The 24,939-nt window shown below is 42.0% G+C and overlaps 1 protein-coding gene across 1 annotated transcript in view; it reads right to left on the bottom strand.

Annotated features, from left to right (window-relative positions):
* The window catches only part of LOC141918813 (E3 ubiquitin-protein ligase KCMF1-like), a 60,782-nt gene extending 40,626 nt beyond the window's left edge, over window positions 1-20,156 (bottom strand). Inside the window, 3 exon segments of the mRNA XM_074813661.1 lie at window positions 14,996-15,314; window positions 15,316-15,559; window positions 20,143-20,156. Coding sequence (XP_074669762.1) covers window positions 14,996-15,314; window positions 15,316-15,559; window positions 20,143-20,156 — 577 coding nt within the window.
* Window positions 20,157-24,939: the final 4,783 nt, after the last annotated feature.

The raw sequence follows: 24,939 nt of genomic DNA on the forward strand, positions 1-24,939 counted from the left end.
GCACAAGAACACTTTCAAGTTTACAGCATACAGAATCACAGAATCATCTAGGTTGGAAAAGACCTTGAAGATCACCTAGTCCAACCATTAACCCAACACTGACAGTTCCCAACTACACCATATCCCTAAACACTATGTCAACCCTACTCTTAAACACCTCCAGGGATGGGGACTCCACCACCTCCCTGGGCAGCCCATTCCAACGCCTAACAACCCGTTCTGTAAAGAAATGCTTCCTAATATCTAGTCTAAACCTTCCCTAGTGCAGCTTGAGGCCATTACCTCTTGTCCTATCGCTTGTTACTCATCCCCAGTTCTCCACAACCTCCTTTCAGGTAGTTGTAGAGGGCGATGAGGTCTCCCCTCAGCCTCCTCTTTTCCACACTAAACAACCCCAGTTCCCTCAGCCGCTCCTCGTACGACATGTGCTCCAGACCCTTCACCAGCTTCGTTGCCCTTCTTTGGACACGCTCAAGTAATTCAATGTCCTTTTTGTAGTGAGAGGCCTTCGAGATCACCATTTTGAATGGCACCACAATGTCATAAAAGGAATCTATCTTTCCTTGACACCCCATAAGAGTTCTAGGAACTTGCAAAAAATTATTGAGTTTCTCTGAAAACAGAGACAGAGAATGATAAAGACAGAATGATAACACAAATTTATTTTTTAAAGTCAATAAGAAGCTGAAAGCCTACAGTATATTAAGTAGTAGCAATGTTCTACTCTCAGCTTTCTCAGGCATTTAACTTACTATGAACATAAACAGACTGCCTTGGCAACCATTTTTACACCCACTCTTTGTTACAGAGAACAGCTTCTCAGGCTGGTAACATGCCTGCAGAAACTACAATTGCTTATGATGTAAAAGCTATACCAGAAAAGTGCTGTGGGAAATGCAATAACCTAAAGTAAAAAAGGTTTCATGCCTACTTTGGTCAGGCTTTGAGTTTGTTCCACTCCTCTCCCCTTTCTGATTCTCCATGGCACATACTTCTTTGCTAATTGGTCATACATTCCCTGGATTGGCAACCCAGTCATTTGCTAGCCATACCAAATGCATACCTTTCTCCTTCTTCCTCTCGTTTGGAAGAGTTTCATTTAGTTTTATTATTTGTAGTTTCTTTTTTCCTCTCTTCTTATACCACATATGCATAAAGAACCAAAGATTATCAAAATATTACCTTCTGAACACTTCCCCAACAGTCCCATCCATCCTTTACACATATATATCTAACTTACTTTTCAGAATAATTTCCTAACCACCCTGTTTGAAAATAATCAGTCAGATCATCTTCCTAAATAGTATCACTAAACACTAAAAGCTATCACTGATTTATAGATCATAGTTCATGAATCTTCAGTACTTAAGTCTTTTTATGGTAATTAGCTCAATCTCTTCAGATTTTTTTTAATTTAAGAAAAACTACTTTAGAAAAATAATTCTGTTCAAATCTGTCCTCAAAGTAAACCTGATTCTCAGGAAAAACACTACACAATTGGGTTTTTAATCCAACACACTAAGAAAGAAAGCATCACTTGGGACAAATATAAAAAAAAAATCTGTCAAACCAGATAACAAGGGATCAATTAACTGTAGAAAGCACGAAACAAATTCATCAGCTTCACTACTATTCTGCCATGAAATCCCAATCATATTAAGAAATTTAAGGACAGGAAGGAAGCATTCATTTTTATTCCTAGAACTGAAAGCAGCCACATACAATTTCAAAGAGAAAAAACAATCTATATTTTTAACTGTATAGAAACTGAAAAAATATTAAGGTCAGTATTTAGAGCACCTATTCTCAGTTGGAGGGGGAAAAAACAACTTTGAAGAAAACAATCCCTGTGGTTTCAATGTAACTGTTTTGTTGCAAGTAGAAACACTAAAAGGCAGAATAAAGACCAAAAAATTAGATTTTTGTTCTATCCTGCCAAAATTTGGAGTCTCAAATCCTCATGTTAAATTTTAATGAAGAAAATTGTCAAGCACTGACTTACACCACAAGAATCATATAGGTACAATTCCCTCAGCTTGCTTCAGACAAAAAGCCTTCTGCAGACCCTCATCCTTATTCTGAATAGCAGACAGTGTCATTCAGTCTTGCTCTAGAATAAGACATTCAGAATTAAGCAATGTCAAAAACATTTGGAAAACTGCATCTGCACAAAGGATCAACAGCCAGATAAAAAGTCTAAAACATACAGTTGCAGGGAAACACTTAGTACAGGAACCTATATTAACAACTGAATGATAACTACAAAAAACCCCTCATTTCCCACAGAGTTCTAAAAATTTGGAAATTAAGCTTTAACAAAAGAGATGTTTTTCTAAATGAAACTAACAGACAGCAAGATACAAAGATTTTTTTCTTTATTTGCTGAACTACAAGAATAAAGCAGGTGCCCAATAATACAACATTCTATCAAAACAGGTAAAACATACCTCACTTCATAATTTAAGAAATAAGGAGAGGGAGCATCAAAGCCTATTAGGTCTCACTCCTCCTTACTATAGGCTCAGATGCCATGCTGCAGTTACAAAATGCACGAAACACTATTTTAAGGATAAGGGAAGAATCAATTGTACAAACAAATCTGACATACCTGCACTGAAGGAAATTTTTAAGTGATATGCCTATTAAAAAAAATTGAGTGTTATAATACAAATATACTACTAAGGCCTACATAATGAAGCTGCGGAAGGTGGAGATACCAGAGATACTTTCACTGTTTTACGTCTATTTCCAAATCTTGGAAGCACAGATACTGTGCATTCATAACACTGAAAACAACTTTTTCTTTACACTTGCAGACCAAGTTATAAGCCATGTCCTTCATTTCCCACTGGACTCAATTTGAATTCCACATAGAATAGTAGTTTTCGCCCACTAAGCTGCTGAGCTATTTCAAGTTCTGAGACGTTTATGAGCAAAAACATTCACCCTGATACTTGCATCTTCTATAGTTAGTACCTTCTTTAAACACACAGGTTTTTTTAAGACTGCTTTACTGCACACTCTGTTGAATTCTCAAGTTTGATCTGAGAATGCATGTAAAACATGCAACCAGTTTTACCACTAAAATTGCACAGCCTTCTAGTCTAGATACCCATAACTGAGATTGGGTATGAGTGTGAAACTATCCATTTACCTTGACAGCCTTCAAGGTGGTGGTCACTGGGGAGCAAGGATGAAGAGAGACCTTCAACCCATTCAGCAGAACAGAATGTCCACATTCCTAGTACAACTTTAAGCCGACTGTTACTTTAACAGGTTTTCTGAGCACTCTATCCACTGTTACAAAGCACCAGCTCCTACAGGAAACAGCAAGCGTTAACTGCTTTTCCTCCAAACTGCATGTGCTAAAGCTCACAGTTACCTTACTTCACCGATATACCTCTCAGCAGAGCAATGAAACTCAGAAGCAGTTAAGCACCTCTTACCTTCCCAAAGTTTACAATTATACATTAATTTTTCAGTATGACACTGCACCTGAAATACTGTCCACACAGGCTATATTTTACAGGTAGTTTTGAATTTTTTCCTTTGGATTAGCAGGCATCTTCCAGTACAGCTAACAGTCACATACAGCAACTTAGAGCCTACAGTACAGCAAATAGCAAGTCCATTTTTCTTGTGTACAATTAGAAGACACCTTACAATTGTTGCAATAGGAAAACAGAAGTATTCGCAACCTTATTACTTACACACAACTTCTTTAGTTTTTTTTACCCCTAAGGTCTGCTTCATCTTGAATATAGGTCATCAGATCATTCAGAGTATTTCCTCTGCAGCTTCTCATTTCTGAGACATTCCTTAGAGTCCCAGCAGCTTCTCTAGAGTTCCTGGATTAACTTGAAGAAGCTACAGTATGGACCTTTACAACTTCTATACAATGCCAAGATCTCCAACTGCCTAGCACTATGAAGGAGCATGCAGGTAGTGTCATCTTACAGATTAGGGACCTTTAATGCAATGTCATATTACACAAGTTAAGAAAGCATCTGCTTTCTTCAAAAGCATTAATTTGTGAGTAAGGACAATGGAAGAAAGGAAAAACAGGTTTGGAAAAAGCTCAACACAAAGTTTAATGTAAGCACTACAAACAATTCATCAGCTGCTGACATGAAATATTTGCTCTGAAAAAAAATACATCATAGTATTCCTCAGAGCTAGAGTCTGGAGTCCTGCACCTCAATCAATTATCACCCCAAAGTACTTAACTGATGGCTAGACAACTGTATTCTGGCATGTAACTCTCAACAATCCACTCCAACTTTCTGGTCAGTTTCCTTGAATTCCTAATGCTTCCAAGAACAAAATATTAACTGAGTTTTCAGGCACAATGAGAATGACACCTCCCAGTAACTGGTTTTAATACTTAAGAGCTGGGTAATATCATAACAGACTACAAAACAACCACACAACCTATTAAAATCCTCCATTTAAATTATTTTTCTCATGTGACATCTTCAGTTAATCTTGAGAATTTGTATCTTGCAGATCCTCTGCTTCTAAATAAACTTCACACAGCAGTTTGGAATAACACAAGAACGTTTATCTATAGCAACCTCTACCACTACAAATTCTAACAGCAGTCAATTATTCTAGACAATCTTACTTACAAATCGTCACTTATAAAGCCACTCTTCTATAGCAAAATCTCAAACTGTTTTCTCAGCTCCTCACAGAAGTCTTCCAGAATAAGGAACATTTGGTATGCTCTCCGATCCTGCCTGGAAATTCACAGGCCTTATGCCAAAACAATCTGGGAGAAGATACTTGCAGATCATATAGCATCCATTCTTTCTGCATTCAGGAGGGCAAATAGGTTTATTCACCTTTGCAGTTTTCCAAAATTGAAGATAACCAAGGGAGAAGAGAGTTGAAAAATGTATCTGACCTCCTCCTAAGCCAACACTCAGTCATCTTAAATCGGTAAGGTATCTAATATAATTAACAAATACAACTGGTGCCAGTTTACAGCAGAAGTAACCAACTTCAAACTGCACAGTCAAGAGATCAAACTACACGAACTGACATTTTCATCTTATCAGAACAGTACAATCAATAACAGGGGACAGGTATAGAATCAAGATCACCTGAGCTATCTTATGAACATCTAGACTCAAAAAAGTTTAGTAATGATGTAGAAAGCTCTGCATTCTCTATAGCTTACTTTTGCAAAGCTTAGGTGTCTTCAAGAGCATCCCCGAATTCTCATTCCCAATCTTACCTCATTTTCCACAGCTAGGTTTAGGGACAGAGTCCACTCTGGACATGTGAAAAAATAATACTATCAATAATTCAGGTGATGAAGTCACTGGCCTTATTTACTCTCAGAAAGGAAAGTGATAAAGTCAGAAGAAACTTTGGAAACTGCAGTGGTAGAACTATGTCTGTCCAGTTGTGACCTGTGTTCTACCACTATTACTCTTGGTGAAGCTGCTCTCAGACTCAATTTCATCAGTGAATCACAAGGTGCTTCTCATTACAGAAATTTTCCACTTGCAGAGACAATCCACACCTCAGCTTGCATACTGATATACACATAATACCTGTACACTAAACACTGTTTGTGTTAGGCACATCTCATTGTTACTGCGTATATTAAAAGCATATGCAAATATTTGCAATAATTCAAACATTTGCTTTGTTGAAGTGAAAGTGAGATGATGGTACCCTAAGCACAGACAAGCCTTTGTGCCCAAGCCACAGATTTCTTCAGAGCTAATTTCATTCTAACTATCACAAAAGGATGTCCAACTGACAAAGGTTTATAAGTCAGACTCGCAACAGTTCAAATTCTTTACAGGTGATCACCAATTTCTAAGCATGTTAATACACACACAAAGTGATAAGATGCAAAAAGTATATTACCAGTAAAACTGAACATTGTTTCTTCCCGGAATTATTTATTCAGAATTAAAGACAGAAGTTACTGACAATCACATAAAAAGTCCTTACATGACTATATCCTAACACACTTCTGACATTGGAAATCTTGTATGATCTATTGCTGCTGGAGCTAGGATACTTGAGATAGGTATCCAGAGAATATCACCTGTTTAACAGCTCAGAGCACAGCTCTCCATCCAGCTAACCTCCAGGACACCTGCATTCAGTGTCCAAGTAATTCTGATGTTGTTCTAGAGACACACCCAGGTGCTTACTCCCAGAAGCTGCTCTGAAGTTCCTGCCATACTATCAAGCATCTGGAGAACAACTCTCTTGGTCTGTAGAAGTACAGAATTTGTTTAGAAATTGGTTTAAAATTACATTCCTAATATGAATATTGATATTATCAAACCACTTTATCCCATCTGTCACATTAATTCATGTTAATTTCTACACTAACTGTTTATACATAAAGACTTCACATCACCCTTTCACTTTTTTTTTTAGGGTAAATACAGTCTCAAAGTACAGTATTAGTAATCACCTTCAGCCAAGAATACTGGCTGCTTTAGTATCAATAAGCCAAAAGAAGTCAGACCTTAAACGCCATTTACACTAAGAATCAACTGTTACTGAAGAGTGTTGTGAATAATGACTCTCCTCAACAAATAATTAAAGAATTCATCAGTCATAACCTAGACTAGTAAGTAAAATTTTCACTACTAAAGCCACCTGTCCCTAACAAAAACAAAACACAAATCTGTCTATGTAATAGGTCAGAGAAACCGCTGCCTAAACACATTTTCAGCAATAGCTATTTTCTGAAATAAGTGAGGGCTAGTTGTGCTACCAAGAAACACTAGAGCTCTGCTTTTCAAAGAGGCTTATAGAGGCAGGCTTGTACTTAACCCAATATGGGTCTACAGCTTCTCCAGTTGTTTTTGAAAATCCCACCCTAGAGCACCCTAAGGAGGAAAGTAGGAGAGGGAGACCACAGCGAAGGGAAAGAAGAGCAATGATAAGGAAATAAGAGGGTAAAAGATTTCAAAGACAAAGAAGAAGGAAAGCAAAGAAGATAATTTATCCTACCAGAGACAGCACCTCTTGTCAGTCAAGACAAGAAACATTGCCTCCCAAAAAGAATCTGGCACCACGAAGTGGCAGAAGTGATGGGGGAAGACCGAATCTGACCTGAGGTAAGAAAACAAATGGAGTTGTGATCTTTTTTTTTTTTAAACTTTGATTGTTGCTTCATCTTACTTTTGCAATATATTTTTTAAAAACTGATTTTTTTTTAACTAATGTCTTTCTTCAGCTGGATTTTGTCACCAATGATGGTGGGATGACCCAAATCAAATGTGGAACAGGATCAACAGTATTTTGATAAAAATGTGAAATTCTATGCAAATATTGAAATTAAAAATAAATTTAAAATACAATAGGGAAGCTGTACAAAGTGATAGCTGCAAACAGTATATGTCACAATGAGTCAAAAACTAGGAAGAACAGACTTGCATCTATAAAACACTGCAATGGTGTACAAGACCACTAATTCCTATCTTTAGCAGACTTTCTTAAGTGCCTTCTGACAAGACATAAAATCTCTACCTGATATCCCATGTGCAAATGGGAGAAATATCATGGTGTCCTACGTCCAGGTTCCCTGTTTAAATTATAATAAAGTAGTTTTACCCAGGTCTCCAACTGAAAATGGGGTGTCTCCTAGAATCTCCAAATAAAGCAATCACAATAGAAAGACTTAACACACTCACAAAACTCATTGCAGGGTGACAAATGGGCAATAAAAAGAGTAATTCTCATACAAAAGCAAATCATAGACTAAGATGCTAAGCCTTAAAAAGTTATTTAAGTATTTTAACATTTAAAAAAATTAAAATTCCAACAAACAAATCCATCTTCCCCCTAACACTCGCTCAAACTACATTCTCACAAAAACCTAGGGGAAAACAATTCATTTTTTCCAAATACGCTGGAGGCTCCAGTGACTTCTATCTGTACTTAAAAATTAATTCCAAGCTGCAACCAATGACCTCAAGTGACAGAAATCAAACCGTCACCTGCACACACCTTTGAAATACAATTCTGACAACTATGGACAAAGAGCAGTTAGGTAGCTTCAAGAACCTTCAGTGAAAAAATTCTCCACAATCTCATTACATACTGTATGAAAAAGCACTTCACTTTTAATCACCCTCTTGAATTCATTAAATACCTTGTTCTTGTACTTGGAAAGGGAGATTACATACTCTTACACAGATGATGCCTCTCTTTCAGAATCCCTCTCCGTATCAGCCTGACAAACACCTTTCCAGTTTCTATCCATGCAGTAATTCCCCTTTATATATGTCCTGAGTCACTAACAGCATTCTTTTTGAGTTCTCTGAACTCAGCATGTCCGAGCTGCTCATAGTGCCTTAACAGTGTTTCTGCATGGATGAGGGACACTACTGCCTATAGTTAAGCTTGTATACCTCTTCTCCATTACAAGTCCCATTTTCAGAACCTACAGCTACCAAATCTGCTCATCTACTCCAAATCCTGTAGAGGGAAGAATGCACCGTGTGTAGAGAATTTAGCTTAAATGATTCCAAGAACAAAAACCACAAAAATTCACAACCTCACTGATATTAAGATATATGTATCCTCCTATCAATTCATGATCAGAATCCATAGGCAATGCAATCTAACACAATTATACTCCTTTCTAGAAAAATACCACCTCAGTGCACCAGGGCATATGGTGTTCAGTAAACAAACAGAAAAGTCTCTATTTATCATCACTCCTCAGTCTGAGCATTTACTCATCACACACTTGGAAAAAATTGCATTGACTATGGATTTTCTCACTGCCTTTTCCCTGCAAGCACTTCTCTGTAGTATTACAGCGCAGCACAAATATCAATGCACAACACTTTAGCAACACTTCTAAACAGTATTTTCCTTCTCCCAAAATAGAGGGAAAACAAGGCATGTAAAGATTAAAACTGCAAGTCCACTGAATCCAGTTGCCCAATCTGAGATGCCAGAATCTTTGATTTTCCAGAGTTAAGTGTTTTTCAAATCTTCAAATCTTATTGCTTCCTTAACTACAGTTGCAGTCATGAATGCTCAGATTCCAAAATCCCGAATCAGGCCTTCATAGCATAAGGAACGAACAGCTAATAGTCACCCTTGAATTCTTGCTGAAGTGATTTGCCTGGCAGTTCACATGAACTCCGCAGCAGAGGACAGGAGGGTCGATCCAACTTTCACAACAAAGGTCCACTGTCAACACCTCAACCATCCTTCCTTTCTGCAATGCCTCTACCTGCTCATTTGTGGTACACTCCCAAACACAGAGCAGTGGTCTAACATACAAAACACTCCTGTGAACCCTAAAGGAGGCAGGAGTGGTATAGAGTAGATAATATGCAGCTGCGTAATTACACAATGCAGATACTCAAAGAAGGTTGAATTAGTGCTGCCTGTGCAACCAACTACTGGCACATCCCAACTTCGAGTGCTATTCCTCAAATCTGCTGCTGTGTCCAGCAGCTTCTTGAATGTCATAACACTTTTGTTATTAATCACTATTCATTTTTGCATTTCTTAACAGTAATTGAAGTAACAATAAAGATGCAACAAAGAACAGTGACACACAGAACTCCTCCTCAAGTGTTATCAGTAATGTAAACAAGCAAAGGTATTTGAAAAGCTCTCTTTTTATTTAACGTGTACAAATTTTATTTGCCCTGTACAGCTCAAGCAACTTGCATGGCTCTCTAAACTTCCCCTGAATCCCTTCTAGTTATCACTAGTTCAAACCAACATTTGGAAGTTACTTCACCATTGTCGTCTCTCTTCATCCTCACCCAATAATGTTAAAAGTATCACAGTTCTGTTTCAGTTTTTCTGCTTAAGATACTGGCTATCAACCTGTCAACACTGATCACTTAAATCTATTCTTTTTCTCCTGTTTCCCAAAGAATATTCGATCCATGGCATTATTTCCTATCACAATTCTGAGAGAAAAAATGGTCTCTACACGTATTTTTGGAGGACCTTGTTCACAGACTCCACAGGGACAGCAGCATATGGTTCACACACAACATGTTTCCTAAACCACCAGAGCCAGAAGCCTTTTTTAAAATGAAAACCTAGCTTTCTCAAAACCAGTAAGTATCTTGCCAGTTAAAATATCACTGATGTGTCCAGGTCTATTAATTATTAAATGATGATTCAATTTCTTAGTGAAAGCAGACAGCTTAATAATAAAGCAAATTACTGTGTCCCAGTATTTCTAATCACATTTGCAGTTGTTTATGTTTAATATTAACACTTTTTGTCCTAAACATAGCTCTCACTAGTTAAATTATCACACTAACTTGTTTTCAGATACTGCACTACACCTGTAATTATATGCATTAATATGCTACCACAGAGTAAAACTAACAACAGTATGAAATACTTTGACATACAAAGTTAGAAAATGCTTCAGATATTGGTGCAAATTCAAAAAACCTCACTGTTTTACATTACACATACAACTTAATCTGAATTTATTCTTCTACAAAATAGATTTAAGTAACAGAAATACAGAAGAATTTGTGATTACTCTGTATTGTGGAATAGCAAAATTCCACGTTTGGAGAAGACGCAAGCAAAGTTTTAAAATGCATCAGAAGGCAGCAAGTTGTGACTGGTCTCATAGATGCATATTTCATTATAAATTCACCAACACAGCATCTTTAGTACTTTGTATGAAAAACATGTTGCCTTGTTACCTGAATTAAGAGCTTTACATGGAAAAATAGATTAATTCTGTATTTAGTGGCAATTCTATAACTGACACTACATGAAATCTTAAAAGTTATGTATCAACTGCTGAGTGTTATTTGTCTTGACAGAAGTTTGTAGTACCCTTCTGCAGCTTTAGTATGACACAGCTATTGCATAATTACAAGGGACAGGAATCACTCTTGCTTTTAATGTTTTCAAAAAGTTTGTTATGGATAAAGTTTTATTTATGTTTTGTATCATGAACACACAGAAGATGACATCAGCCCAGACTCCCAATCTGTTCATTGTACAGCTAGAAGACTGGAGCTAACATTACCCTTACATTAGCTGTTTTCAAGAGGTTGGTATGAATTCAAGTGTAACTCTAGGATTTCTTCAATTTCAAAGACCAAGTTCTGTGTATTTCTTTTTAAGATGTACTTATTTATCCTTCTATTAAAAATAAGCACTCTTTTTAAAGATCTTAATGCAAGACATTCATACTACCCACAAAAAAGAGGAGCACCGAGACTCCAGCTCCCTAGAATACAAAGGGCTTGAAGCCAGCCGAGAACATTTGGAAACTCCACATGCTCCTGGCAGTCACTGCTCTCCATTCCTAGCTTTGTTACCACCATCCATTCTCAACTTTACTTCACCTGGGACTGGATTAACTGCAGAGATCTGCTGATTCGTAAGAAATGCTGACAAATGGACATACGGCATCAAAAACAACAACCACCTGAATTGCTGGTAGCTCTTTGAAGCTTAAAGAATGTGTCCCTTAGTGAAAATAAGAAACAAAGTATGCTGGGACAGGGAGGCAGTCTGCAAGACCAAGAACCAAGTGGTGCAGGTGGTGTGGTGTTGGGAGCCCTCTGGAGCTGCTGGGTGTACGGAACCTGCAGCCAGGCCCTTGTATGACCAGTAATTCTGCAGCAACCTAGTTTCACTAAGTTGCAAAAAATGGGTCTTCTAATGATATTCCCAGAAGTTGCGATTCTCTACATTTCTGCTGTCCTGGGTGGTGTCTACTGCCATAGAGAATCATTGCTGGATGCATGTCCACAGAAAGAAAATGTGTAATATACAAAATATCTTCTGATATACTTTCTAGAGCATAAAAAATTACCTATCTGCTCCTCATAGGCTGCCACATATTACACCACCACATACTCCTCAACAGAGGGACTAGCCCAGAGAAACACAGCATGTCAATCCTATAAAGAGAACAACATGAAATTCAAGACCAGGGGATGACCTCATGTTGCATTCTAGAAAACCAAAGGCAGGGAATAGCTAGTCTCTTAACACCAAATCACAGAACAAAAATGGTTTTGAAGAAGTAGAAACAACTATCAACAGGAAGAGGTGGATAAACACTAACAGCTACTCTTTTAACAGTATTAACAAAGTCTCTCAAACACTGAATGAATATTTCAAGCAAGAGCAACAAGAATTCAATCTGTAGTTGTGCTCATGTGTTGGGTTTGTGTGTGTGTTTCCCTGAATTCAGGAGAAATGTGAGCCCAGAACTCATGTGTTAAATAAGAGCACAGTAAAAAGGTAGGCTGCTGTCAGAATTTTTCTGAAGGATAACAAAATCTTTTTCTTTTTAAAAAAACCCACAACCAATTGTATTTTATGGATTATTACATCAAAGAAAACAGTCAAGAAACCTCAAGGGAAAGTAAGCTTAAATCTCCTTCAGATACTTCTTGGTCTATTTAAAGTCTCAAGAGTTTGGAATTCCAACTTCTCCAGCATTTACCCTTCCAAAGACATGCTTTCCCATCATAAGACTGGTACAGCATCCAGATTCTGTCAGGAACAATCAATAAGTTTTGTTTGTAACTTTGAGGATGGACCATTTCAAAGGTAACACACAGAAAAGATATAATTTATTAAACATGATTAAAACTTGCTTTTTCCCTATACCGTATTCTTCTAAGACAGCCCTCCCCAAACTAGTTACACTGGATCAAAAACTGGCAGCTGTGAATTGACACAATACAGATCTGAAACAAGAATTACTTTTGAGTGTTTATTCTGTAAGGATTTCCAGATTTATAGCAAAATTAAGTCTCCAAACCTCTTCTCCATCAAGTCGGAAAAGCACACCTCCCATATTAATATGAGTTACTCTTACCCTATAACTGAAGGTGATTAAAATAAAACATCTATAGTGTGAACAGAAGACTCACTAAGAAGGTAAGAGACAGACTAAATTTTTAATGAAAATATATCACAAGGACACAGTGACAGACGTCATTTTTAATCTCACAGGGTTCTCATGGTTTCACTCATGCATGTGTGTGTGTGCACATACACACGTGAGGAGTCTACATCTGTGATACAAAATTACCGAAACTCACCCTCACTTATGAGGACAGACAATTATTTCCATTCTTTCTAACTAGGCACATCTAGAAAGAACAAACACTGATGAACCTGCTTCAGAAACAAAGTATTAAGCCTGGCTTTGTTAAGACACTCCTTTTAAAAGCATCAACAAATATACAAGCAAGGAAATGCAATTTTTCCTGCTATAAACAGAACCTAACACACAATATATATCACAACTTATGATATAGCCTTCATCAGAAACATACTTACAAAGAAAACTACTTTGACATTTTCTCTGTCTTAACTGCTCAAGGACTGAAATGTCTTTTTAGCAAACATCACCATCTTTTATGACAGTTCAAACACATGATACTACTACCGTATTTTTAACCTGTTCAGGCTAGAAAAAGCTTGTATTCTACTACAGTACTTTAAAGAGAGCATCATGGATACAAGTATCACAGCAGACACAGACTGCATAAACACACAATGTCACTAACAGCAACTTTGTGATTAAAGGTCACTCCATTCACTATTGTTAGAAACTGCATCTTTAATCATAAAGAAACGCAGCATCTCCACCTTCTTGGGAAAACAGATATTTGGGGGGGTGTGTGTGTGTGTGTATGAAGAGAGTCACAGAAATAATTCATTACCCCTAACTTAATTTTAACTTAAAAAAAGCTAGTGGATTCAGGGAAGACAAGACAATTCTTTGATACAGAAGCACACATACTTGCACAGACAAGAAGTCTGCAAAACTGTGACAGCACACTGAAAATCCATCACATATACCATTGGCCAGCACCTACCAACTAGAAGCCAACATAATTAGCCACAAATATTGAATTCTCCTATAAGGCTTCTGTCAAAACATTTTCAGATTAGGTAAAACAGAGAAATGAGAAATTGGATAAGAGAGAAAATGGAGAGAGGTGCTGAATTAAGTTCCTAACATGGCAGAAAGTTATCCTTTCAGGTGACAAACCCTGGTTTTACAGAGTATTTCAATACTAGTCCAAGCACCTTACCCACCGTTAAGAAAGGACCGAAAAATCAAGCGACTTTCTCCTGTTTTCACACTCCCATCTTCTTCTATAGAAATTCCTTTCTTAGCTTCCAGCTCTCTCTCCATTCTGCTCCTTTTGACTAATTCTGAACTACCAACCACGGCGGTAAACACAGTGGGACCAGGGCAAACACACACATTTCTCTGATCGTTTCTCTTAACGCCTCCAAACATGCCACTACATCAGCACTGGTTTCCTCTGCCACAAGACAAAACAGAAACAGGCAGCCCCCGGCACTACCAGAACACAAGCTACCCCTCGGCAGGGCCACGCAGGCTGCCCGCACACCTCTTCTCCCAAGCCCTGCACCGTGGCCTGGCTCCTCTTCCCGCCCGCCCGGCGCGACCTCGGGCACCAAGCGGGCCCCCGCTCCCATTCCGCTCCCGCGGGGTGCCAGGCCGCCCTCCCGGCACGGCCCCCTGCCGCGCCGCCCCCACGGGGCGCCGTGCCCGACCTGACCCGCCGCGGCGGCCGACACGTCGGCAGGCCGCCCTGCGCCGCCGCCCACCCGGACCGTGCCCGCCGGGGGCGCCCCGCACGCCCGTCTTTCAGGCGGAGGAGCGGGAGAAGAGGGGCGGAACAGCTCCCCACCGCCTCCCGGCTCCCGGCCCCACGTCCGGAGGAGCGGCGGGGGAGGCGGCCGGGCCTGCCGCAGGCCGCGCGGGGAGACAGGCCGTAACGGCCGCGGCCGCCTCCCCTCCCATGACACTGCAGAGCGGGGCCCAGCCGCCGCCCTCCGCTGCTGAGGCCTCCTTCCGCCGCCGGCTCCGCGGGCCCCACTCCCGGCGGCGGCGGCGCCATGATGATCGGCCTGAGAGGGCGCCGCGCCAGGCCCTAACGCCGGGCCGGGCCCCGGGACGCGCCCCCGCCACCGCGGCCTGGCGCCCCGCACCGCTCACCTTCATGTCGGGACATCCTAGTCCAGAGGCGGCGGCCCAGGCCCGTCTGGGGGCTCCCGCGGGCTGCTCGGGCGCCGCTGCGGCCTGGCCCCCCGCAGCCGCCGCACGCACGGAGCCCCGGTACGAGGGGAGAGGAGCCGAGGGCAGGGCCAGGAAGGAGGCAAAACTACAAGAAGCGGCGAGGAGACGGCCTCCTTCCACCTCCACCCTCGCTCGCCCTGCGTGGGGCGGATCCGGCGGCAGCGGCTTCCCGGGCGCCGTGACACGGGGACTCTGGGCCCCGCCAGCTGCTGGCGCCGCCTCCCGCTCCGCTCCGCCCGCTGCCGCAGCGACGGCGGGGCTGCCCACCGCGCTGGAGCGCTCCCGGCCCCTTTCCCTTCCTCCCGCCCCGGCCTCCCTTCGGGAGGAAGAGGAAATACTCCGCCGAGGCGGCGGCCCTCCCGCGCGGACTGCCGGGCCGGGAGCTGAGGGCGGTGGCGGGGTCTGGCGGTGGGGCGGGCTCCGGGCGAGGAAACGGCTAAGGTGACGGAGCTTGGCAGCAGCAAAGTAGCCAACAAGACCAATCTGACCCAGAGGACAGGTCTTAATCACACGGTTTTATGTAAAAGGAGGGTGGGGGTGTGTATGTGTGTGTGTATATGAGTGGCAGAGAGCAGTGCGCATGCACCGAACCGATTTTTCAACCACTGATAGCGTTACTCATTCTGCCAGCTGTGGGGAACGGCTCGCTGCGGACTCCAGGGCAGGCACAGGGCCGATTTTCTTATTTTTCCCCCTTCCCCCTTTGTCGGGCCTGCAGAGCACTCCTGCCAAGAGTGTGTTCCAGTCAGGCTCCAGCTCAGTAAGGAGGAGGACGTCCCACGTGCAGTGTGTCATCATACTCCAGACAAATGTCTTGGTCTCTCCCACCATGAGAGCTTTTTGTCCGGTCATGGTTGCTTCCTGCCCTGTCATGAAAGCAGTCTAGTCTTGAGATGAGTGAAAAACCTGTGGCAGGGCTGTGTTCCTTCCCTGGTTCAGATGTATGGGGTACATGCATCAAGCATCTTGATTCTGTGCTGCCTTTCTTGCTATAACTTCCTGGCGTCCCCCCAGCTTCCATCCCAGATAGCACCATCTCCCTCATCTCTGTCCATGCTATTCCCACCTTCCTTCATTTTCATATAAGTTTTCATCTTCTAACCTTCTCATGGCATTCCTCAGTATTTTATCTCTACCAGTCCAACACCTTCAACTTCACCATCTTATGCCATGGCCCCCATATGTCTGCCTCAGACTTGCAATTCTTATACAGTCATGTTGGTGAAGTACCTCCTCATTAGTCTCATTCGAAGGCCATGAGGGCCCACATGCCAGAGCAGCCTAAGCATCGAGCTGCAGTGAAAGGCAGGAATGAACAGTAAGATTTGAAAGGAATAAGTGTCAACCTCATTCCTTGCACCACCTCCCTCCCATGCCAATCATACTATTTAGCCTCTGCCTCTCCCCCTTACATGTGTATGCACACATCTGTCCCCTGTACTCTGGCCACCTGCTTCACTTCTGTCTTTCCCTTGGCCACGTGTGGTTTCATAAACACAGTACCTACTGAGAAGGTAACCTGGATCCAGTCTATCTAAAGGTCCAGTGGATTGTGGGCAGTTTCACTGGAAGCAAGCAGTACCTGTGTCTTGATAAGCTGTAGGAGAAACTGGGGGTCATTTTGACTGATGGGAATCAATGGCTTCACTGCTTCTGAAAGCTGGGCAAGAGACAGTGACCATGCAAGGAGTTTGCAAGAAGGACACCACAGATGACAAGAAACTGAAGAGAAGCCTGCAACTGTCATAAAACTCACTACCAAACTATGAAAGTGGTATCTCCAAGATAGTTCTGGAGGCGAAGCTGTGCCCATCTTGCCAGCATTTCACAGCAACAGTGCACAGAGTGGGGCAGTGGGTCCTGTGTGCCCTACTACTTGATTTTAGCACCAGCATTTTTAATTGCAAATGACAATTATCCCACCCAAATGCAAAATACAGACCATCAGGTGCTCTTGGCTGATGCTACCTTCCAGTCCCTAGAAGAGCAAGCTAGCTTGCGAGCTGGTAACTCAGCTGACTAGCAATATCTTACCTCTGTGTGAGGCTGTGGTTCACTATGTACATAACTCTGCCTCACTCTGAGCACAACAATGCTGTCTTGGCCTGTGCTCAGTTTTACCCAGTTTCTGGCAGAATGGCCTCCCACAGGAGCTTCTTCTCATGCACTTGGTAAAATACAGACTGCAACCCAGGGTATTTCACTGGGACCTGGAAGATTCAGTCTTTGGTCATGGAAGACCTTGGGCTAATCACCTCATCTCTCCATGCTTCAGTTGCAAAATGGTTTAATAACCTTTCCTGCCTTTATTAAGTGTATTCACAGGGATGTTTGAGTGCACATGGTCCAGCACATCCTGGTGAGCCTCTCAGCACATGACTTTTCTGAAACACCCCTGGTGCCTGTAGCAGCCAAGCAGAATTCTGTGTCCTCTTCTCCATCTTTAGACTCCAGTCCAAAATTAAAACTGTAACCCTGTTATATAATAACTGTTTTCTTGCCTTAAGGCCAGTATCTACACCCAATGAGACAGTATAGAAAAAAGCCTTGGTACTTTTGGAATCACATTAAAATATGCCTGCATGTGCATTATATCCTTCAGTGGGAATTTTGCTGATTATCTCCTCTGCAAATGTAGCAAATACTGCAAATGTAAGACACCCAGGCTCCCAGAGATGAGCATGTGACAACTCTGGCTGGTGTGGAAGGAGGTGCATAACAGAATTTGAAGATCCTTTACAAGGTCATGCCCACCAGTAGGAAATATTCTTATCTTCTTAACATCAACTTGGTAATCAATAGCCTGTACTGCCCTTGTTTTGAACAATATTGTTTCACAAACCCACATGCTCTTATTCCCCAGGAAGAATGAGAAAGAAAGATTTTAGTGAGGTTTATAAAGTTCTGGTGTGGATGGATCCTTCTGTCCCTAAGGGAAGAGCCTACCATAATCGGTTTTCTCATTTTTTCTATTCCATGCAGCAGAATAATCCATAGGTAAGACTCACTATAAAGCTGTGAGGAAAAAAAATTCAACATTTGTATTTTCCTGACGGGTAAACACAAGCTGAGAAATGAAAATTTACCTACCCAAGGTCATTCAAAGTCAGAATCAGGCAAGGGATTAGAGACCCAGATCTCATAGCTAATTAGGCCATTGTATAAGCCACAGTGAGAAACAGAAAAATCCATGAATTTTCCCAACATGAAATCATAAGATGATAAAATTTTTGCCTGGAAGTAATAAAACCCTCTGAATTAGGGAAGAGATGCTTGTGTGGCCTTGTGCAGTTCCTCTAGCTGCCACTGTGAAAGGGTTCAGTGTCTGGATCAGAGCAGAAGAGTTTCAGGTACTAAACTTAATAGTGACATCCTAGAGCAGAGCTCCTGAGTGGTAAAACTGTTCCATTAGGAGTTACTTAGTCCATTAATCTCCTTGAAATCTTTCACCCCTTTGTGGGCTACTGAAAGCCCACTAAACAGTGGTTTTACTTGTTTCAGTGCAATCCCTACCAGGCTCCATCTATTTGAGGAAGTGATCTCTGCTTCACTTTACTTGGACTTTTTATTACCAAGGTTGGGCACCCCACTGCAATGCTAGGTCCTTGTCGGTTTGATGGTTCAGCTTCACACTTGGAGGTAAGATATTCTGTCACCACAGTGGTATAAAACTTACATAAATCAGTTGCTTGGATCAGTCAGGTCATCATAAGATAAATATGGAACTGTGATTAGATACATGCTCAAGTGTTAAATCTGCACACTGGCACATGTCAGGGCCTTCCACTACACTTTTTTTTCTAACTGCTACTTTTATGCCTTCTCTTGCTCAGTAGTCATTCAACATGCTATAGAGCTGCTTACTGTGTTCAGCGTGATCTGTAAAGAAGGCTTTTAAAATCAAACAGAAAGACAGTCTTGCTGCTTTCTAATTAATAAGAAAAGACCTGAAACAACTCTGCATACCTAGCATCTTCTGTTTTGTTCTGATGTCTGCACCACGGACAACTGTTCTGCCATGCTAATGGACCAGAAGACACAGACTCTGGGAGTCCTGTGGCTGTATGCTAGATAGGAAATGCTATTTCCACATAAATACTTCTTGTGAACTGAATCCTTTCACGTTCCCAGGCCTACTGACAGTGTCTCACAATCCAACTTGAAGCACCCAAAGCACTGAGGAACAGCACAAGCAAACTTGGAGTCATCAGGAACATCAGATACCTTTGCTTAGTGGGTCTCATTTAGAGCTTTTGCAATGGAATACAAGCATCTTGCTGGAAGAGAGCAGGGCTTGAATTTTTAGCAGAGACATCCCTGCTGTGGGAACTGTATTTGGCTTTGGAGTTAAACTGAGCTAAGCACAACTAAATATCCTATAAAATGCTCATCATCAGTTTAAACTTTTGTTAGAACTCTTCTTTTTGAATGCCAGACACCACTAGGGTGTGCAATGCAAGTGCTGCACCGATATGCCCATACTTCACTGGTAACCAGCAGCTATAGAAGCTGTTCCATTTTTCAGACACACAGTCCAGATGTAGAGTCACATTTGCTGTCTTTCCTGAGCAGTGGTGCCCCCATGTTCACCTGCACATACCATGAAACTACTGCCTTCTCCCCAGAAAATCTTTTTGGAAGCTGGACAGGTGCTGTGAAGAGGTTAAACTGATAGGTACTTGTACACAGCCAGACATGCATGCAGGCACTGCACAGAATTCTAATACATTGCTGCTCTTTTCCTTTTATCAGCAAATATATCTAGACTTTGGCAAAATTGGGAACTCCCTTGTTAATTTCCCCACCTTTCCAGACCATTCCACTTAGAAGTTAGCATTCAGAGGTTATCCCAGATCTATCCCTCATTACTGAGAGCTTTCATTCTTCTCAGCAGTTTTTGATGTTGGTTAAGATACCAGATGTTGATATAAAACTAAAAGTGCCCCAGATACCTCTTTCCAACTTTTCTGGCCAAAGCTTTATGAAGAATTTGAGCCAAAATGAACACTGAAAATTCATCAAATCATTCTGTCCTCTTACAAAAATATTCCAAACTGACCACATACCCTTGAAACGGCATGGTTCCAGCAGGCACACTGTTCTTACAGGACCTACATGTAGTAGGAAATAGAAACAGCTTTTAAAAATTCTACAAATTCCACCTCTGCTCTCTTCAGAAGAGGAAAAAGTAAATTTATCCTTCCTTGAAATTATTATTACTGTTCCTTGGGAAGTCACTGCTGAACCAACTGATATTCCTCTACTTGATAGCCACAAATGTGACTGGTTTTACTCCATTCCGTGTGAATGAATCAGAAACACTGTCCCAAGCACTGTTCCAGCAAAGAGTAGATATCAGGGATGTATCCTGTTTACTCACAAAGCCCTGTTTCTGTGAGCAGGAGGAAGCAAATAAAACAATATCTGCTCATCACTGTAAACACTCTTTCCTCTGCTACTCAGATATATTTTATGCCCATGTTTCTTGGGGCCATACTGCAATAATAGTTCAGCTATGAGCTAGGTTTTTATTACCCTCTGTTTTTTTCTAGCCTTTTCTTCTCTGCTATCCTCACCCCCTTTCAAAACAATACCTGCTCTTAGGCAGACTCCCTGTGAATTCAAATCACTGAGTGACCCTATCTGACCTTTCTGAGTGCTTCTCTATGCCTGTTCTTACAGTGGATGCTGCCATCTGATACAGGACACAAGCTGCTCTTTGCAGAGCATAGTGGTTAATCTTTGGATCTGTATGCCTCTATTTCAGTAAAATTGAAGCCAACTGCTACCTTATGCCTAGACCTCTCAACTCACCTGCTGGGATCATGTGATGGGTGGGACAGTATGGAGTCACATACCCCAGTCTCCACAATTGGCCCAAGACTTTGGAGGGTTGCAGGGGTCCTTTTCCATGAGGACCCTTGTGAGCAAAGGGGCCCTTTAGAAGTAACTGCAAAATCTCAACTCCAGCACTAACCAGAGTAAGTGCAGCATGGCAAAGCATGGGAAAGTATTGCCCTGCACTGCTTCTGTCTGCTATACAGGCATGGACCTGAAGAACAGAAGGCAGGTGAAATTCCTGTGGTGACAAACAGACTGCTATAATTTGTTGGAGGGGGGGGGGGGGGGCATCTCTAGGTACACCAGGCATTCTCAAACATATGAGGACATGTGGTTTCTGCTGTAAAAAGCCCATGCTATAAAGTGACAACTGAAAGCTGGCAGCATGGGATATAAAGCTCAGGGGATGAGGGTCATGTCTTGGCCATGGCTGCTGAGTAGCAATCCTGCAGTAAAATGGGTTATATCTCATCTTTCCCTTCTCTCCCTGTAAAATTGAGCCTGTGTAGCTCAGACAAGCACAGAGCCACCAATGTATTAGCAATTTAAAAAAGAAATGAGAAAGTCAATACAGACTAACCTGGAGGGAAGGCACTGCTCTTACTGCAAATTCACAGAACTGCTGGGTATGCTAGGTGGCTCTGTCTGGTTTAGCAGCAGATCCCTCTCCTGAAATAATTTCCTGTAATGTTTTTAGCTGCTGTTAGTGATGCATGAGTAGTGATTTTGGATTGCCCTGGACCCAGTCACCCCTCATCTTCCCCTTCCTTCCACAATGACACAGGAGAAAATTTCAGCTCCAAGAGGGACCTAGCTATGCCTGAGACACTGCTAATGACAAGCAGAACTCATCCAGCCTTTGGAGTTTTGTCCAGATCCCCTTCTAACAAAAAATTAAGTCTCACCTAAACCAAATCTCTCTCATACATTTCCCCTCTGAAGGTCAGAAACCAAGCAGTTTTCTCTTCTCAATTTACAAGTTTTTATTTTTTCAGTTAAAGAATGGTCAACATTGACATTTAAAAATGTGTTTCTAAAAACAGATGTTTTTGGTTTTCATTTGCCCATTTAAAATACTGAACACTCTCCTTTCATTGTAGCCTTCAGCTGACTCAGGGTCTTTGCAGGCTAGACTTCTAAAAGAACTTAGCAAGATGATTGGCACTACCACTCAACTGGTAGCAGAGTGATGGCATAGTGCTGCAAAGGATTATATGCTTGGGAGCCCTCCACACCAGCCATGCACCTGGACTGTAGGTACCTGCAAATGGTCATTTTGGCTCATTTTGCAGCAGAGAAACTGTCAGTGCAAGAAGCAGTCAGCAGAGCCAGTAAGCACCATATGCTATGATGTACAGGGAGAATGTGTTACCAGGAGTAAAACTCACATTCATGGTGTGGCTGGAACCTAGAGCAAGGACAGATGTGCATAAGCACCTTGGCTCTGAAAAGGGAAGAGGACTATCTACCTGCCACCTTCTTGTCCTAGTGACAGGCTTTGGCAGAAGAGGAAGGGCATGTACATCAACAATACAAACACAGCTCCCTTTTCCTTTTTTTTTTCCAAAGCTGCTTGGTAGCATCACAAGCATTTATTCAGCTGTTCTTGGGTCTGTTGGAGAGATGACTTGGACAATGGAGAGGACACATCAGGAAGCCACTGAAGTAAATACACCTATACAGAGCAACTCAAACCCGAAAGAATGAGAAGCCCAAGCACAGCAAGGCCTCTTCTGCAGTGACAAGATCAAGGCTCATGAGCAGTACCGATACGGCAGCATTACACCTGTCACCCAACTATTTCAGACAAAGGTGGAGGTACCAGAGCTAGCATTATTCTCACAGGAAGGGGGTAATGGTAGCATGTCCTGGTAGCTCAATGCATACACACATAGGAAGCAGCTGTACCTGAGGAGCCCTGAGTGCTCAAACTGGCTTGGCTAAAATCCCTGCACTGTGGTGACAACCCACAAGACTCAGTTTCAACAAAACAGTGGGTGAGGAAGAGAGGTCTGTGTTTGCCCTTCTTCACCAAAGTCCTCAGTCCTGCTTCCCGTTGAGCGATGCAGCCGCTTTTGAACCTGGAACAGCACACTCAATTTCCTCAGTTAGGCCCAAGTCCTCCCCTGTCTTCCAAAAAGCAGGAGAAGGTCCTCTTGTTCTTCAACCTGTGTTCACAGAAACAACCAGCAACGGCCAGCACTTCCTTACAGAGGGATCAGAGAAACTTACCATAATAAGGCTGGCTTTAGGGGACCAAAACTCCCCAGCTTGTGAAGGTACATGAGTGTAGCACTCTGGAGGCACATTTCCAGAAGGTGTAAACTGGCCACAAAACCCATGCTCTGAGTAGAGGGGTTTAGCCACATGGTTACTGTAGATCACCAGGACTCAACAGAGTCCAGATCTGGTACAAGGTGTCCAGTGTCAGAGGAGACATCATTTCAGTTAATGAAAAATTGCTCTCCGATTAACACCAACAATTTTTAGTGAAGATGACCATTTAGACCCTCCCAGAATATTTGTGCTTGAGCCCTCTGTGGTGCTATGTATTGACTTACCAAGCAGCTGCTCTTCCGTGTTTAATTACCAGGTGTGAAACTAGTGGAGTTGTATGGAGAATGAATTGTCCTAATTACACCTCTCCTTGCCTGCACGTAGCCGGCGTCAATGAACTCAGGGTGAATTTCACACTGCCATCTAGCGATTAATGTTCACTTCCCTGCTGTGCTGCAGCAGAAAAATGATACAGCAAAGATTTTAATTCCCCGAGGCTGAAATCTTATGTAGGCTTATATTGCAGGACTTCTTGAGGAACAGTGATGGGTGACACACATAATGGAGCACAAAGTCCTAGCCCCAAGAAGCTTACACAGGACACCTCACACAGACATCTAGACATCCTGAGGTAGTGTTCCCATTGAAATTTGGTGAAGCTTCAATTAGATCTTCATGCCAAGTACTTACAGAAACCTAAATAAGTGTGTGCACCCTCGATTTTGGCAGCCTTGTCCTGAATGCTCACATGCAGACACTTGTGTGCCTCTTTATGTACTAGAACGCCCTTTTTTTTTCCTGCTTTTTTTTTCTCTTTTCTACAAATTCAGGGCCCACCCTAGCAGCAGAAGGTAAGGTATTCTTTTCAGACCAAGCAAAGGGAGGCCCAGAACTTGTAAACATGTTCCTCTCTCAACAGAGTCATCAGCATCACATTTGGTCCAGAAATAGGCTCCTAATTTTCAAAAAGCCTTGTATCCAAAGAGTGTATGTTCTTAAGTGATGCATTAAAATAAAAGGATGCTAAGAGCAAAGAAGCGTTGAATAGAGAAAATGACCCTGTCACTTTCACACTGTGACTTCTGCTAGTAGAGATCATCCTTATTTGAACCACTTAAGCATCAGATAACATATTGTGGAGAAAAGCAAATCATTGTCTACTTTAGAGATTTCTCTGCTTCAGATTTCATCTACTGTTTGCTCATATTGTGTAGGCACCCATAGAGAGTGTACTCATGTAAATGTACAGAATCACAGAATCATCTAGGTTGGAAAGGACCTTGAAGATCATCTAGTCCAACTGTTAACCTAACATTGACAGATCCCAACTACACCATATCCCTAAACACTATGTCAACCCGACTCTTGAACACCTCCAGGGATGGGGACTCCACCACCTCCCTGGGCAGCCCATTCCAACACCTAACAACCCATTCTGTAAAGAAATGCTTCCTAATATCCAGTCTAAACCTTCCCTGGTGCAACTTGAGGCCATTACCTCTTGTCCTGTCACTTGTTACTTGGTTAAAGAGACTCATCCCCAGTTCTCTGCAACCTCCTTTCAGGTAGTTGTAGAGGGTGATGAGGTCTTCCCTCAGCCTCCTCTTCTCCACACTAAACAACCCCAGTTCCCTCAGCCGCCCCCGTACGACATGTGCTCCAGATCCTTCACCAGCTTCGTTGCCCTTCTCTGGACACATTTGAGTAATTCAATGTCCTTTTTGTAGTGAGGGGCCCAAAACTGA

The sequence above is a fragment of the Strix aluco genome, chromosome Z (assembly GCF_031877795.1).
Source record: "Strix aluco isolate bStrAlu1 chromosome Z, bStrAlu1.hap1, whole genome shotgun sequence".
NCBI lineage: Eukaryota > Metazoa > Chordata > Aves > Strigiformes > Strigidae > Strix > Strix aluco.